General features: G+C 44.0%; 2 protein-coding genes across 4 annotated transcripts in view; one reads left to right on the top strand and one right to left on the bottom strand.

Annotated features, from left to right (window-relative positions):
* The window catches only part of LOC147999107 (uncharacterized), a 924,037-nt gene that overhangs the window by 129,639 nt on the left and 777,867 nt on the right, over positions 1 to 16,531 (top strand). The window lies entirely within an intron of this gene.
* LOC147999138 (disks large homolog 5-like) lies at positions 7,729 to 11,175 on the bottom strand. The gene is made up of 4 exons (XM_087595405.1): positions 11,094 to 11,175; positions 9,869 to 10,028; positions 8,518 to 8,661; positions 7,729 to 7,886 (listed from the first exon to the last, which is right to left on the bottom strand). The coding sequence occupies exons 1-4, from the start codon at positions 11,173 to 11,175 to the stop codon at positions 7,784 to 7,786; spliced, it is 489 nt and encodes a 162-aa protein (XP_087451531.1). The 3' UTR covers positions 7,729 to 7,783.

Genomic DNA, 16,531 nt, shown 5'->3' with positions numbered 1-16,531 from the left:
CATGCTGACCTGTAAGACTACATTTTTCCTTTAAACAGAAGGATGTGTGGTGGTGTGGCACAGGCCTTTGATCCTAACACTTGGGAGGCAGAGGCAGACAGATTTCTGAATTCCAGGACAGCTTCCTCTACAGAGCTAATTCCAGGTCAGCTACACAAAAAACAACACTGTCTCCAAGAGTAAATCAAAAAGAGAAAGAAAGAAAGAAAGAAAGAAAGAAAGAAAGAAAGATAGAAAGAAAGGAAGGAAGGAAGGATTCATATTTTGTATACAATGAGATGCCTGCCTGTCTATACCTGAACCACCATGTTAACTATAACTCTTGTCACATCTGTATTAATTCAAATACTGAAGGCAAAATGGTTAAATCTTAATGACTATACAATTGGGGGGTGGTGCTGAAGAGATGGTTGGTTTAGTGGCTAAGAGCAGAAGACCAAGGTTCAGTTCCCAGTGTCCACATGGTGGCTCCTATTAACCTGTAATTGCAATTCTAGGGAATCAGTCTGGACTTCACGGGCACCACACATACCACATGGTGCACAAGCATTTATTAGGTGAAGCACTCAGGCCCATAAAAATAAGTAAATAAAATATATGGTTAACAGACACTGTGATTCAGGAAGTTCTTAGTGACTTTGGTTATCATTTCTCTCTCCCAGAGACCTGTCTTCCTCATGCTCAGCCTCCCTGGCTTCTAGGACATTCCCTAGCTCTGTGGAGCATGAAGTACTCAACACCATAAGCCAAGCATTGCAAAGCCATCTGCACCTTCACTGCTACACCTTCTCCATGGCTGTGTCTAAAGGGAGAGACTTGGAATCCCACAGATGCAAGGACAAACCTGTTGGGCTATATGAGCCCAGCCACCCAATAGTCAGATCTACTCCTGTCCTTGGCTATGGCATGAGGCTCTTAAGACAAATTAATCTGAAGGATCTCAACAGCTATGCTGTTAGACCTCTCATTGCTCTGCCCAACCTACAAGCTCCTTTACTGGCTCAAATTCACACCCGAACTCCTCTCCTGCCTCAGCCACCATCAGCTCTTCTACTCCTCTCCACCTGTGCTCTGAAGAATCCACACTAAGGTGGACGTTAACCTCTTGTGGACCTCCAGATGTATGCTTGTGATTACTCTTCATTGGCTGTTTTGTATAGGTAGGCGGGTTCTTCTACTCTCATGCAGAACACTGCTCACACATTTTGGAACTTACAACACCCTCTTGATTGAGAATCCTGACTAATGACTGACTGAACCTTCCATGCCTGAAGTCACCCTCTGTCTCCCAGTCCAAGATGAGAATCCCCACCCTAACCCCATAGTGTCCAGTTTCATCTCAGAAGCTAGGCTCTGTACTACCCAATATCATTTGGATCTTGGCCTCTAATTCTCTGTTAAATCGTTCCTCTCTTCTTTAAAACAAATTCATTTTGTTGTTTGTTTTTTGAGACAGGGTTTCTCTGTTTGGCCCTGGCTATTCTGACATGCTCTCTGTAGATCAGACTTGTCAGGAAGCCAGATATCTGCCTGCCTCGGCCTCTTAAGCACTGGGATTACTGGATTGTGCCAGCATGTTTAATTAAAAATTAATTAGTGGCAGTGCATGTTGGCACATGCCTTTAATTCCGTCCGTTGGGAGGCAGAGGCATTGGGAGTTCCAGGACAGCCAGGGCTATAAATTAACACCTTGTCTCAAAGAAAACAAGCCAAAAATGAAACAAAAATGTTGCAATATGGTCTTAGGTATGTAACTGAGTCTGTTCTTGAACTCTGAATCCTCCCACTTTCACTCAGGTGCTAATCAGCAGGCTTCTGTCTTGACTTTCACTGAGCACTCAGGGCTGCCAGGACTGTTACCTCTCCCAGTGTAACTCCTGACTCTGTCATCCCCATCATCACAAAACTCCTGCTAAGAATTAAGGAAACCTGAATTCTAAGGAACAGTCGGAGCTCCAGTATTTCCAAAGCTCACTCTAACACAGATGGATCCTATGCTGCAGTAAAATGGTCACAGCTGGAGGTCTTAATTCCAGGACATGGGACAGAGGGGTTGGAGGATCTTGAATTCAAGGTTATTTTTATGTTACATTGTTGCTCAAAGCGAGTTGGGCTGCTACAAGATACCCTGTCTCAAAACTATACCAAACACACCTAAAATGAAACAGAGGAATTTGAGTGGGCACAGATGGTAAAGCTCGGCACTTTATGGCTAAGCCACCTGCTGCCAGCACCAAAGTCCATGCACAGCCCCAATTCTGAGCTGTGTCTGGGACCCCACTTAGGAGCATGCACCAAAGTAGCTCAGATCCAGGGCTTTTGGTCTAAGAGGAATTCAGGCAGGCACACTTTGGATGCCAGTTCTCCAGCTCAACTGCCTGTCAGCCCAGGATCTGGTCTTAGTCATGGCTTGGCATCCCTAAATTCCTCCCAGCTGTGCTCTGAACTCACCCTGTGCCCCGTTCTGATGAATCTGCCATTCTCCATGGGAGTAGCCTCAAGAAGTCCCTCACATCTGAAGCACCACTCTGAGTGCACTAAATACTGCAGGGGAGGGGCATGGCCAGCAGAGCACCCACCCCTTTCAGCTGTAGAACATTTAGCTCTAGAGTGAGCACTGCTGTGCATTGTGGAACTTAAGCAGTATCCTAGCCTTGGCCCGGGAAGAGCCATTGACACCCACACTTTCTGGGGTGACATTGTCTCCTGAGGATAGAGTCACGTCAGGAGCAGCAACTGATGTTCACTAGAGACAATCTTTCTTCAGCACCTGCCCATGCTGGCCCTAGGATCTGGGCTTTTTGGGTGACATGAGTGCTGAGCCCCCCAGGTAGATGGGTTTTCAGGGGTCAGGTGGTTATTGTCACCAAAGGTATCCACAAGGATAAGTCATACTGTACTAATTCCCATATTAGATCCCTTCTCACGGGTCACAGAGGCCGTGCTGGGTCCTAAATGTGTACCCAGGTTCCTGCGCACTTTTGAGGAGACTGGTCAGGGCGCAGGCTTCAGGACATTTTGTTTGAATTATTTTGGGGGATTTTATTTTTACTGTTGGGGACAAACCTGGGGCTGCCATGTGCTGGGAAAAGGCTTTGCCACAGCTGTAGATCATCCCTAATTATAAACTCCTAAATTCTCCCAATCCTGGAACTTTCTAGGTCCCTCACATGATGCAACCTTTTGGGGATTCCTCACATAGAATCATGGGGTGGATTGCATCCCAAAGAGAGACAGTGGGAAATGTTTTCCAGTGTCTCCCTGTGGCTGTGGTGATGGGAGTGCTGACCAGTGGATGGCAGGCTCCATGTGAAACCCTTTTGGTTTCCACTTGAGTGGAATCTTCACCATGCTTTTTTTTTTCTTGAAACACAGGTTGGCCTGGAACTTACAGTCTTCCATCACTCTGACTCAGTTTCCCATGACTGGGATCACAGGCTTAAATTACTATACCCATCTTTCTTTTTTTGTATTTATAAATCTTCTAAAAGCCAGAAGGATCTAGAATTTAAAATTTTGCCGTCCAAGGCATTTCCAACAGGGGATTCTTGACCGAGAAATACCCAGCCAGTGTTTATTGTGTGGCTACTTCATTCCCATAACAGCTTATGTTTGACAAAGAGTTCCAAGGTGTGATGTCACTGGGCATCAGGCGGTGTCCCAAATAGCAGCACTGACTCAGGTTGTAATTTAGGCTGGAGAAACTTACTAGGACCCTGGTAATCCTAGCAACCTGGGGCCTCACATGTCCTTAGTCTGATCTAGTGATGAATCAACTGCTCTTGAGGGTGGATTGGAATTCTAGTCACTGTGAGGCAAGAGCATTAGGATCCTACAGCCACTCTGGTCTCCATAGGAAGACCCTGTTTCAATAGTAAAAGGGGTCACCTGCGAGTTCTTACTGTCTTCCCTGAGGCCTTCCTGCTGGAGTTAGAATAGCTGTCTCACCAAGTTGAAGTGGAGGGCCGAATGTTGGTGCCTTCTATAATGAGGACTAGTGACAGATAGTCTATGGAAATTCTAGAAAGATCTACAGGTATTTATGTCCTGTGCATGGGAACTGCTGGCTTCCCTGTGTCCTTTGCCTTTAATTTGCAGTCCATGGGGCACCTGGGAATGTCCCAAAACCAGGCTGCACACAGGGCTTGTCCCATGATTCTCACTTACACCCAGTGCCTGCCTGATTGTCATAAGTCTGACAGAGCCACTGTATGCTCTCCTGACACCTGCAGAGAGCACTATATGGGACCCTACCATCCCCACACTGCCCATCAGGGTCTACAATGTCCCTATATGGCACTGAGATCGTCTAAGCTCCATCCAGCCTAAATGCTGCATCAGAATCTGACCATTCCTAATTTCCTCCTCTCACACCCACACTAGAAGCCCTGTACCCACACTAGCCCCAGCTGGCCTGTTGCCTACTGACATCTCATGGACTCTGCCCCAATCCCCTGCCCTGCCCTGCCCTGCCCTGCCCTGCTGTGCCCTGCCCCAAACCCCTGCCCTGCCCCAATGCCCTGCCCTGCCCTGCCCCAATCCCCTGCCCTGCCCTGCCCTGCCCCAATCCCCTGCCCTACCCTGTCCTGCCCCAATCCCCTGCCCAGCCCTGCCCTGCCCTGCCCCAATCCCCTGCCCTGCCCTGCCCTGCCCTGCCCTCACTCAGCTGACATTGTGCACATCTCAAGACAGTCACTGGACAATGGCTGACACACTTGTCTGAAGACTGGAAATGTTTCTCGATCTTGGAGAGGAAAGAAGGACCCTCCAACTACACTGTCATCTAAGGAAGTTTATTCAGGTGAGGGATGACAGGGACTGTTTGTCTCATGTCACACTTGTCAGTAGAAAATATCCTAGGTATTGGATGGCGCTGTTAGCATTAACAGAACAAAGCACACATTGTTGGGAAGGATAATAAATTATGAGTACGATTAGAAAACCCCAAGCCTTTTCCAGGTTCTAGGAGAGCAAAAAATACCACCAAACATAGCATTAATGTGATAGGTTGGTTAAATCTAGTTACTAGATTCTAGTGTGATACCTATGACCCTTTTTGTGTCATGGTCAGCTTATAATGACTAGAGGACCTAAGCTTGAGAGTCACCAATGCCTCTCCCTTGCTTCTCCAGCTGCTGAGCATTGAAAAGCCCTAATGAGACAGCATCTGTTTGCAGACATACTGGATTATTCTTCTTCACTTTATCTCTCTGAGTCTCCTCCACTCTCAGTAAGTCAGTTTAATTCCATAAATTGGAAATGAGTCACGTGGAACATATACTTTCTCAATACAATCACAGATTTCCATGTAAAAGGTGAAACATGTACTGTCCCACCTAAGCTCTGGGCTTGCACAGACGTGCTCTGCAAAAGAAACATGTGGTCACAGCTGTAGTCTGCATTCAATATGGATGCTCTTGAGATCCTCCCTGACCTGCATAGATTAAGATAATTATCTTGCTTTCTATCAAAAGAATTCATTATGCCAAGTTGGCCTGTAGAAGGAGGCTAGTCTCTTCAGTATTTTATCAGATGTGCTTAATGTATATAATCATCGATAGTAAGTGAAAGATCTGATTAGAATTGAAACTGAGTGATGCTGGAGGATGATCCTGAATGCACAATGAGCAGTGGAGGCACCAGAGCCCGATGTGGATGCCTAGCAGGCTACCACATTGAGCAGGCACCGCTCAACCACCTGTACATACACATCTCCTGAGATTTCTCTCCTTAATGGGAGATGATGGCATCCACCTAGTACAGCACATGCCCTGGAAGGACAAAAGCTACCTACAGGAGCTGTGGTGATGACTCCCAGGTTAGAGCATCTGCTGCTCTCTCAGATGAACCACATGGTCCCTAATAATCATCTACAACAGGGATTGTTATTCCCTCTTTTGGATCATGAGGGAAATGCACTGAGGAGTGCATACATACATCCATACATTTGAAAAAAAAGATCCATTGAGTTAAATGATAAAAATAAATATAATCAGCAACGATAAAAAACACAGCATATGAAAGATCAAGTGAAACAGCACCTATAAAAACCTATTTCCCAAAATGACTTTGCTGGTCATTATCTCTGTGGTTTAATACTAATGCTGTATTGTAAGAAAAACTGAGGCACATGGTTCTCGATTAGGATTATTCTATATTCCTTTGTGAAAGTTGTCATTTTTTCTGCAGCTCTACAAGTATGAGTGTGTGTTACTCAATATCTGGTGCACACAGTCAATAAGGAATGTGTGTTGTAGACTGATATAGACTAGGATGAGCAGAATACATGACAGCATGGATACAGTATGGCAGTGATTACATCATAAAGTGTGTGTCCATAAAAAAGTCACATTATCCACACAAAAGACACTATCACCCTGTGTACACCTTGGTGGCTTTGAATTCCCTATTTACCCATGCTGCCTGGACCATGCAAAGATCCATATCCAGCTGTCAGTTCTAAGTCTACAGGAGGGGAAAGGACCCTTGAATAAGATGGTCTTAAGAGTCAAGAGTTACAAATCAATTTTTATTCATAAGGAATACAATTTACAAAAAACAGGCATAAAATGAACAACTAAAATGGTATAAAAAATGAAAAACAGTAACAAGAATATATAACTTTGAAATAACAAAAAGAAAACTTCAATGAAAATCATAACCAAAAACATTTCTTAACAGCAATTTCTTAATGAACATTTAGAAACACAGTTGTAGTGCTGTTTCTCCTCTAGGACACGAGATGTCAAGGCAGTCCCTCAGTTGTCTCTCAAATGGTGTTGTCGGTATGAGAGAGGAGAAAGACCTCAATGAGACAGGCTGGCATACGGATATATAAATTAGGGTCTCTATACATTGAGGAAATTAACTGAGAAGAAGAATATTCTCCCCAAAAAAGTCTTTGACTGTTGAGGTTGTCGTCAGCAGGGAACTCCTGAGAAAGAAACTCACTCTTCAGGGGGCAGTCTTCCTGGGATCTGTCCTATTCCATGTCTCCTGCAGTTCCTGAGACCTGGGAGAAGAAGGCAGCTATTAAGACACTGATTTGGTGGGGACACGCATACCAGCTGTCAAGTTGCTGCCTTCTGTCCCCTCAGCTACAGTGGACAGACAGCACTGATCTTTTCACTGAAATCGCTGATATCTCTGCAGGCTGGGGAAAGTCACCAGCAACCCTCACAGTACTGTGGGAGTACAAGCTGCTCCTCAGACTCTACCAGTGCAAACCAAGAATGGGGAAATGGGGAGAGACCTAATTGGGGTGCAGGAAGAAAGGAGAAGGCCACATGATACCCAGATCAAAGCCAATGACCAGGACTCATTTGCCATTTGCACTTGGTTCTTATCCCTACAAGGTGCTTCCAACCATCACATGACCCCTGTATGACCTTTGTCACAGGACCAAGAACTCATTCAAAACTCTTCATAGCATCCAATCTGTGATAGGGAGATGCAGTCATGTGATATGTTATTCCTCTGTCACCATTTCTGGACTGCAGTTTCAAAAAGGGCAGAGAAGTATAATTGCCCATAATTCAGTTTCTGAGGAGTGGTTAACATCCCAGAATACTTGTGCATAGACAGAGCAATGAATAACTCTATCACATGAGGTGGGTGACTGATTGGGTGTGGGGAGATTAGAAAGGTGATAGGGGAAGCAAAGGTGTATCCAATAGGCAAATGGTATCAGACATTGTCAATCTGACTCAGCTGCTTGTTCCTACCACATTTTGCTGGGTCTGGAGGTTGCTGGTCTTCTCCTGTTCGTCTTCATCATTCGGGTTCAACTCAAAAAATATCGCTGTACCTCCTTGCTCTCCTGCTTCAATGTGACCAACTTCTTCTTCATACATGCCTGGTCTATCAGGAGCCGGCTGTGCAGGTTGCTGGAAACACACTCTGCATAGTAAGATCCTGAAGCCTCATCCTCCCATTCCAACTGCCAAATCCCACAAACTCCACCAGGACCCAGATACCCATAAAGACTTCATAGAATACATCTCCATACATGTAAGGCTGCTGCACAAACAGCAAATGGCCAATCCAGGGAAGAATAAATTGTTTCTGTGACCGAAGCACCAATAAGAGTCCATGTCTGTCCAAAAGAACAAGGGATCTACAACTACCCATGAGAGCCCAATGCATCGGGACAGCATCAATTAGTAGGCAGCAAATAACCACAAGAGGACAGTAGAACCAAGGGAAGTCATGCAAACCATGTGGTCCACACATTGAGTTTTGTTAAACCTGGTATGACCCCAGAGGCCCAGGTCGGCCTAAAAACACTCTGATCCCTGAATCAGTGTAGTTCTATCCAGAGCCTTCTAAAGATGCATAGACACTGTGGTGATAAGTAACAGTCTCTTATGGAACTGAATCTGAGTCCAAAAGACCCACGGCACAGTGATATTTAAACAGCAGACAAGATAGACCCAGAGCTGCAGGCTCTCCAGTCCAGAACAAAGAGAGGCAGACATGGCCATTCCACAATGATGGGCCCTTCTGACCAGTACTTACCGATAGAATTTAATCTCCTTCTTGAGCTCCTGAAATTTCTCACGATGTTCAATGTTCTTTGTGTCTAAGTTGTGCAGTAATGACATGACCTCTTTCTCCTTTATCTTCAAGTTTTCATAAAATGGATTTGGCCTGAAGTACGGGCTGGCCCCAGAAAGATAGAACCCAATGAACATCAAGGCTTAGGATTATATGAACTCAGGCTGTGTCCTCTACTACCCCAGCCCTGGAAGGACACTTTCTGAATTCTACATATTTGGATCTTCTTCAGCTTCAGAAACTTGGAATTGTGTGCCCAGGACAACAGAAGCTAAGCACCCAGATAAAGGGTTCCCTGGCTCACTTTTTTCAATCAGGAGGGCTGGATCTGCATTCAAACCTGTTATGCTGTCAAGAGCCTAGGCCACAGAGATTACCCAACCACACACACACACACACACACACACACACACACAAACACACACACACACACACACACACAAATCCAGAACCTCTGATTTCATTCTTCCTGTTTTGACAAGTGGAATGCTACAAGCCGAATAACTAATATTCTAGAGGCAGACAGTACACATAATTCTGGAGATGAGGCCAGATATTGCCACAAACTTAAAATCTGCCCAAGGCATACAAATGTATAGACAAATGTGACCACACAGGCAAAGAACTGTGCTGTTGAAAGAGGGGCTTCCAAAATAAAGCACTTACACCTCCATGAAACTATTATACAGGTAAATCCTGAGGTCAAAAAACAGACCCCTAAATTTCAAGGGTGGAGGGACACAGAAACATATAAAAGTGGTGCATATGCACGCAGACCTGTGCACACACAGACACACAAACTGGGACACACCCACAAGAAAAGAAAAGTAAACAGACTTAGAGAATGAGAGAGACAAATATGGAAAGAGCACAATGAGAATCAGGAGAAATGCATGCACCATTACTGTCTCAGAGTGTAAGGCACAGAGACAAGAAGGAACAGGCCAGAGCCTCAGGCCTTCTACTTAAGCATTGATATGAACAATGTGGGACCTGTCACCTAAGGCTGCTGCCAGGAGATGATAGCGTTCAGTCACCTTCCTAGCAAGTACAAAGATTCTCCACAAACTCACAGCACCTAGAACCTTGCAAAGCTACCACCTGTCAAGGGCTTTCCAATTGTACACTGGGAACTCATGCTCCAGTGACTTTATCCCTGAAATCTTCACTCAGATCACAAGTTCAGATTTTCAACAGGTGGAATCAGAGAGTCCATTTTCAATCTCACTCCTCAGTAAGGGTCAGGTTCTGAATCTCCTCTCTATGGGAGATGAGGTTTAGAACAAGGTCGTTTGTTTGGAGCAATGCATACCTCTTGCTCATGGATCCACCTGTCACATAAAGGAGGCGATCTGTCAGCTCATTTCTCTCCTTGGTAGTTAGCTCCAGTTCTCTATTCAGCCTCTCCTCTTCCTCATTGGCCCGCACCTTGTTTTGGACATTTTCAGGGGATGACGTCTGTCTGCAGGCCTCTGTAGGTAGAAGAACACAAGTGAACCCGCATGGGGCGAATGCATAGAGCATACACAGACCACAGTGAGGTCCAAACAGGAGAACATGCTTGGAAGCCAGTGTCACTGCAAGGAGTTTGGTCTATGTGTAAGAGGCCTCCTAAGTGGATCAGAGTTCCCCCACTACTACATAGAGACCAAGAGATGTAAGCAGCCAGGTGTTCCCTATGCCCGCCCACACAGGCTTACAAGTACCAGAGAGTTGCCTTCTCCAGGATTATTATCAGGTACGCAGGCTACAACCTGGTTTCAGGACACTCACCCCTCTGGTTTCAGAAGTCAGATCATCTATTCAGCATCCACAATGACTTGATTGATCAGGGATACTCAGATATCCTACACTGTTACTCTAGTCCAATAACTTTGCATTAAAAAGTCATGTAGGGGGAGGACATGGTCAACAGACTTATTAATTACCCCTACTGAAATGACAAATGCCCCAGAAGTGCCAATAGGTTACAGGCTCTTTCTCTACCTGCTGCATATAGTTTGGCTTCTATAGAAAAATATCTGCCACACAGAACCTCTAATATATGAAGGTAAAATTGGCCCCGTCAGCCAGACGTAGTCAGAGGAGTTCTAAGAATATAAGGTCATGCCAGGAGCACAGTTCTCTCCCTCTTACTACTGTCAGATAGACACTGAATTATCGGAGCAATGAAAGTGAAGTACATTGATGCCCTGTTTAATTCAGAAAAGTTATCCCCTCCATGACTCCTGATGGTGTTATTATATCAATTTAACATACCGAATGCACTGTAAAAATAAAGACTAGAAGTTCACCCAATAATAGCATAGGCATTGCCATATCCTCCATGTGGTTATGGAGAAACTAATGATGTGAAAACCTTGACTTTCAGGAATTGTGATAATCATGGAATTCAATATTTGTGGAGATGTTCCAGTGGTTGTGGCACATTACTAAAAAGGCCAGCTGAAGGCCCCCACACTCACCCCTGACAGGAAGCTCAACATAAACTGCCCAGAACTTACTCCACATTCCCCATGTCCTGTTTCCATCATTACCTTTAGGTTTCGTTTGCTTCAATCTAGACTCTTCTCTATCAACATCAACTCTCCCAAATCTCCTGGGAAGACGGGCAAACATGCCTGTGGATATATCCTTTGGACACTCAGAGAAAAAGTAGAGAATTGGTTGTCACAACGATACTGGTGACATCACAGGGATTCCAAGGTCTCTCTAGGAGACAATAGAATGTCCACGAAGGGACTGCTGATGTCACGGAGAACAGACTTTGCCTCCCTGCTAATGTTCTCCCTGTACTGAGCAAAAGCTGATGTGCCCTTTTCAGGAGACTTCCCTGTGGCATAGCCACTGAGCACCACATGCTTCCAAAGCCAAATTTGGCTCTAGGCTTGATTGGAAAAACCTAAGTCGTTGCTATGTATCTAAATGAGTGCTTCCTCCCCAATCCCTGCACAGAAATGTTTCATCCTACCTCAAATTCTCCTCAGTCAGCAATATTACCCATTAAAGATTACTGAGAAATCACACCAGTTCCTGTAAGTAGCCAAAGAAGTCTCCTGTCTCATCATGTGCAGGTGCATGAAATCACACCCAGAAATAGCCTGTCGGGTAGGTTGCGATGTGGGTGTGTGATATAGGTACAACCTGAAGCTTTGTGCTTAACATTTAACAGTTGCCACCAGATTCCTTAGGAGAAAGAATTGCATTCATTATGGTCCTGGTAACAATGTGGTGATCTGTTAGCAGAGGAAACTGAAATATTGGATCCACCAGTGAATGCACCCTCAGGCTGAGTGTGGGACTCTCCTCTTTGCACTTAAGTTACCAAAGCAGGATTGCTTACAGGCCTCTCTAAGCTATAACGTATGATTTCATCTGAAAAATAAAATAGTCAGCAGATGTGTGTGTGTGTGTGGGGGGTGCAGCCAAAGGAGTAGGACAAGCCTAGAGACATAACTCAGTGGACAGAGTAAGAAACAAGCATCTTCACTCCTGTTTCATGGATCACCCTACAAAACACAAAAGCATCTATCATACTAAAAAAAAATAAAAATAAAAATAAAAACAAGTTATTTTGTTGAATGTTTACAGTATTAGTAGCAAAGCTCAGATTTTGGGGGCAGATCCATGACTTGAACTATCTTCCTCACAACATACAAAGCAATAAATAAATAAATAAATAAATAAATAAATAAATAAATAAATAAGAAAAAACAGTAAAATTAAAAAACACAAAAAGCACGAGCCTCTCACGTGAAGTTACAGAAGAATGATCCAGTGCTCACTTCTGACCAGGCCATTTTAGCTATGACAGTGCATAGTGACCCTTAATTTGATGGGTCCTATATAAAGCTTTGTGAAATATTGTCATTTTAACAAACCTCATCCAGAACATACATAACAACACAGGATATGATTGCCATGTCCTTGCTGTGTATCAAGTTATTTTTCTGTGTCCTTGATTGTCAGGCATATTACAGCAACAATCGGAGATGGCTGTTAGACTTGGAAGAAAGTGGATATGAAAGATCCCCATTTATATATCAGTACAGCCATTTCTTAAGAATGAGAATCTTTTAAGCTGGCCCTCGCTTAGCCCCTTGACATTAGACAATAGACCAGAAAGTACAGAAAGCACATTCCCACCCACTCTCTAGGAAGCTGCCCGACCATAAGAACAGAGGGTATAGAACATATTTACTGCAGGGCAATTACAAGACAGGAAACATCTCTGGGAAGCTGACTGACCACTATAGAAGTGAGATGTCCTGGGTACTGAATGCAGCTGTGCTATAGGCTGACATCGCTATTGCCTTGTCCTGGGAACTCCAGAAGAGAAACACCTGCCAAGACAGATATCCTTGGTCCTTGTCCTGGGAACCCCAGGATTAGAAAACATATATCAAGTCAGACATCCTTGGTACTGAAATAGATGCATTGATGTGGTTACGGTCTTATCCCAGGAATTCCAGGAAGAGAAACATCTGCCTAGTTATCCTTGGCACCGAAATAGCTGAGCTAAGGAAACTGTGTAATCTTAACTGACTGTTTAAGCCGTACATTTCTGTTGTTTGAGGTTCCTCACATCCCTCCTGTGTGAGGACCGTGTCGAGCCCCAGTGCATTGGTATCCCAAAGTAAACCTCTTGTTTTTACATCAAGTCTGAGTCCTGTGTGTTCATGGGGTGGTGATTGTCCTCAGGACTGGAGCGAGAGTCTCCTCTGTCTGAGGGTCTTTCAGATAAAGCTATAGTTGTGGGTTACACACCTCAATTCTCATTGGCTAATGCTGTCCTCACAGTCCTTGGAGGCCCCTTTGTAAGACTACCTGTTGGAAAGTGGAAGCAGCTTTATTTGAGCTCAAAGTGAACCTGACGAGCAACGTAGAGAACAAGATGGGGTAATTGAGAACCTGTCTAAAACCAGCACAGAAACCTACCCTTCATTCAAAGCATCATCTACCAATTCTTGAATTTTTACCATTCTCTGCCAACCAGTCTTTCATTCAGGAAAGGTAGAAAAGAACTGGAAATGATCTTTGTATTCTAAGGACCTCGATCTGTCTTTCCTTAGGTCCAGTTAAGAACAAATGAAATGGGTATCACCATCTGAACAACTTAGTATCACCTACTCAGCATTTCTAGCCTAATACTGTGCCTATGGCAATCTCAAGCTTCCCTGAGTGTTGCTGTCCCAGCAAGAAGAATGAAGAACTGAGGTCAATCCCCAGTGAACCTTTCAAGGGGTTAGAAGAAAGCCATCAGAGATACTGCACTTCTTTGTCCTTAGATTAAATCAAGATGATTCAACGTGAATCGATTGTGCTATTCAACCATACATCTTCCTCACAACCCCACCTATCTGAGTTCATTGCTTGGCAGAATTCATGCCCCACCATCCTAGATATTTCTTGATTCATTGCTGCCAAGGGCCAGGTTTCCTGAGTTTTGTTTTTTGTAGAATTGGGTGTAGTCAATCATAGATGCCCTCTGTAAGAAATGACAAATATCTATAATAACTGACCACACTGTACTTGTGTATACAAGTACAGTAGTGGAAAATTCAGCATAGCTGAGGAGTGGGAAATCACCACTGTGTCCTGGCCTTTCTCTGCCCATATCACAGCTCACAGGCGGCTGGGGCAAACCTTGAGTTCCTCTGTAGAAACAGAGTGATGTTGAATGGACACTGAGCAGGCAGAGCAACACAGCTGAGGCAACTCAATTCCAGCAACAAATGCATTATTTGTTTCCCATCTTAACAGCTCCTTTTGAGGACTTGTCCCCACACCTAGCTTAAACACAGCAATTTTCATACATGCCAGCCTGCTATTTCATATTGTTGCTGTAATACGCCTCCACATCATAGATTTCAATAAAGAAAGAAAATAAACCTGACACTGAGAAGGGTGATGCTTGTCAACATCTAGTGCGTTGGGAGCCCTGGTACGGTCACAAATAACCAGGACACACTGGGGATGCAGAGCAAAGGCAGATGCAACTGCATGCAGCTGCAAGCTTATTAACCCTTATACAGGCATGAATATGCATTACCTCACTTTCCCTTTTGGCAAGATATAATAAGATCGTTATTCCCATGATACCAGGAACAACGGAGGCAAGACTAGGCAAAGAAGTAAGACTAAGCCAAGGCTTCCCCTTAAAATATCTGTATAGCAAATCACCCCTCTTCCTAGTATCACAATATACTTGTCATAACCCAGAGAGCATGAGAGCCTCTTCCACAAACATAGGACACAGTACAACATAGTGTGAGGTAAAGTGAGAAAAACATTTCCTTCTCTAGGGCAGCATTCCAGCCCCTGCTTGCATCTCTCAGCCCTCTTTCCTTGATCCTGTCTGGGAAGTGTATCTCAATGACTCCACAATTTCTTTTTTTGTTCTTTTGTTTTAAAAGTAACACTGTCTATAACACAGCTAAATGTCCTCGAAGGGGTTTAATCATGCAAAAAGAAAGCAATATAATATATAATATAGGCAACCTTTAATTAGTGTATCTATTTTCTTAGGGGTATTTTTCAGATACCTTCCCAGATCTGGATTTAACTTTGGTAATTGTTATCTGTCTAGAAAATCAACAATATCAAATAAATATTTCAGTTTTCTGGCGTAAAGTCCTCGGGAGTAAGAACTAATGATTTTGGAATTTGCTCGGTGTCTATTGTTATGTCCCTCATTTCATTTCTGATTTTTAATTCATGTATTGTCTCTCTTGTGCATTGTTAGTTTGAGGAAGGGGTTGTCTTTCTTGTGGATCTTCTCAAAAAAAAAAAAAGAGGAAGAAAAAACAGCTCTTGCTTTCCTTGACTTTGTATTTTTCTCTTTGTTTCTAAAGGCTTGATTTCAACCCTGAGTTTATTGCCCTTCATCAGATCCTACCAGACTCTCTATGGAATGAGGCTTTGCCTCACTTGGTAACAGCAGCATGGAATAAATGAAGCTTCTACTGATCTCCGTTGTGGTGTTGCACATCACAATCTCACCGAAAACCATGTGTAGCCTGATTTTAGGCTCTATTAAAGCAGCCCACTATTTCAGTGTTCCCTGCAAGGTGCCATGGAACGGTAGTAACATAATTCTGCATGCACATCGACAGGTTTCTCCACGGTCTTCTGGATCATTTGATAATAATTTATAGTGAGTTCATGGATGAACACTCACACACACACACACACACACACACACACACACACACACACACACACACACTTTACTGACATTGTGCATATTCTTTGCACACCAAAAATAAAGTGAGCGTTACTGAATGCACCAAGAATGGAATCGAAGGAGGGAGCTGTGGGGAAGCTGGGGCTTAGAGTTACTTAAAAGACCGATGCAGATTCTCCTTCTCTTGGAGGAGAAACTTGATAGACAATGTGGTTCTTTATTTTCTTTCTCTAGAGCACACAGGACTAGGGTGGCAGCTAGGGCTTTGAGCATGTTTGGCAAGTACTGTAGCACTGAATTAAATCCTAGGGCTGGAACCCTATTAATCGTCTACAACAATTACAGGGCAGGCTGGATGACGACACTCAGCTGACAATGTGGACATCTCAAGACAGTCACTGGACAATGGCTGACACACTTGTCTGGAGACTGGAAATGTTTCTCGATCTTGGAGAGGAAAGAAGGACCCTCCAACTACACTGACCTCTAAGGACGTTTATTCAGGTGAGGGATGACAGGGACTGTTTTGTCTCACGTCACACATGTCAGTAGAAAATATCCTAGGTATTGGATGGCGCTGTTAGCATTTACAGAACAAAGCACATAGTGTTGGGAAGGATAATAAATTATGAGTAGGATTAGAAAACCCCAAGCCTCTTCCAGGTTCTAGGAGAGAAAAAAAAATACCATGAAATACAGCATTAATGGGATAGTTTGGTTAAATCTAGTTACTAGTTTCTATTGTGATTCCTATTGTCAGTGCCTGCGCTGACAGTGTGTGAATATCAG

This window comes from Rattus norvegicus, chromosome 19 (assembly GCF_021556685.1).
Source record: "Rattus norvegicus strain SHRSP/BbbUtx chromosome 19, alternate assembly SHRSP_T2T, whole genome shotgun sequence".
NCBI lineage: Eukaryota > Metazoa > Chordata > Mammalia > Rodentia > Muridae > Rattus > Rattus norvegicus.
The sequence above is the reverse complement of the archived record's forward strand: the minus strand, read 5'-3'. Positions and strand labels throughout refer to the sequence as shown.

Excerpts from the sequence above, each read along its gene's own strand:
- LOC147999138 (XM_087595405.1), bottom strand. The coding sequence starts at position 11,175 with ATGTTTGCCCGTCTTCCCAGGAGATTTGGGAGAGTTGATGTTGATAGA. Across the intron at positions 8,662-9,868 it reads GGTGGATCCATGAGCAAGAG|CCCGTACTTCAGGCCAAATC; the intron begins GTATGCATTGCT and ends TTCTGGGGCCAG. Across the intron at positions 7,887-8,517 it reads AAGGAGATTAAATTCTATCG|CAACCTGCACAGCCGGCTCC; the intron begins GTAAGTACTGGT and ends GTGTGTTTCCAG.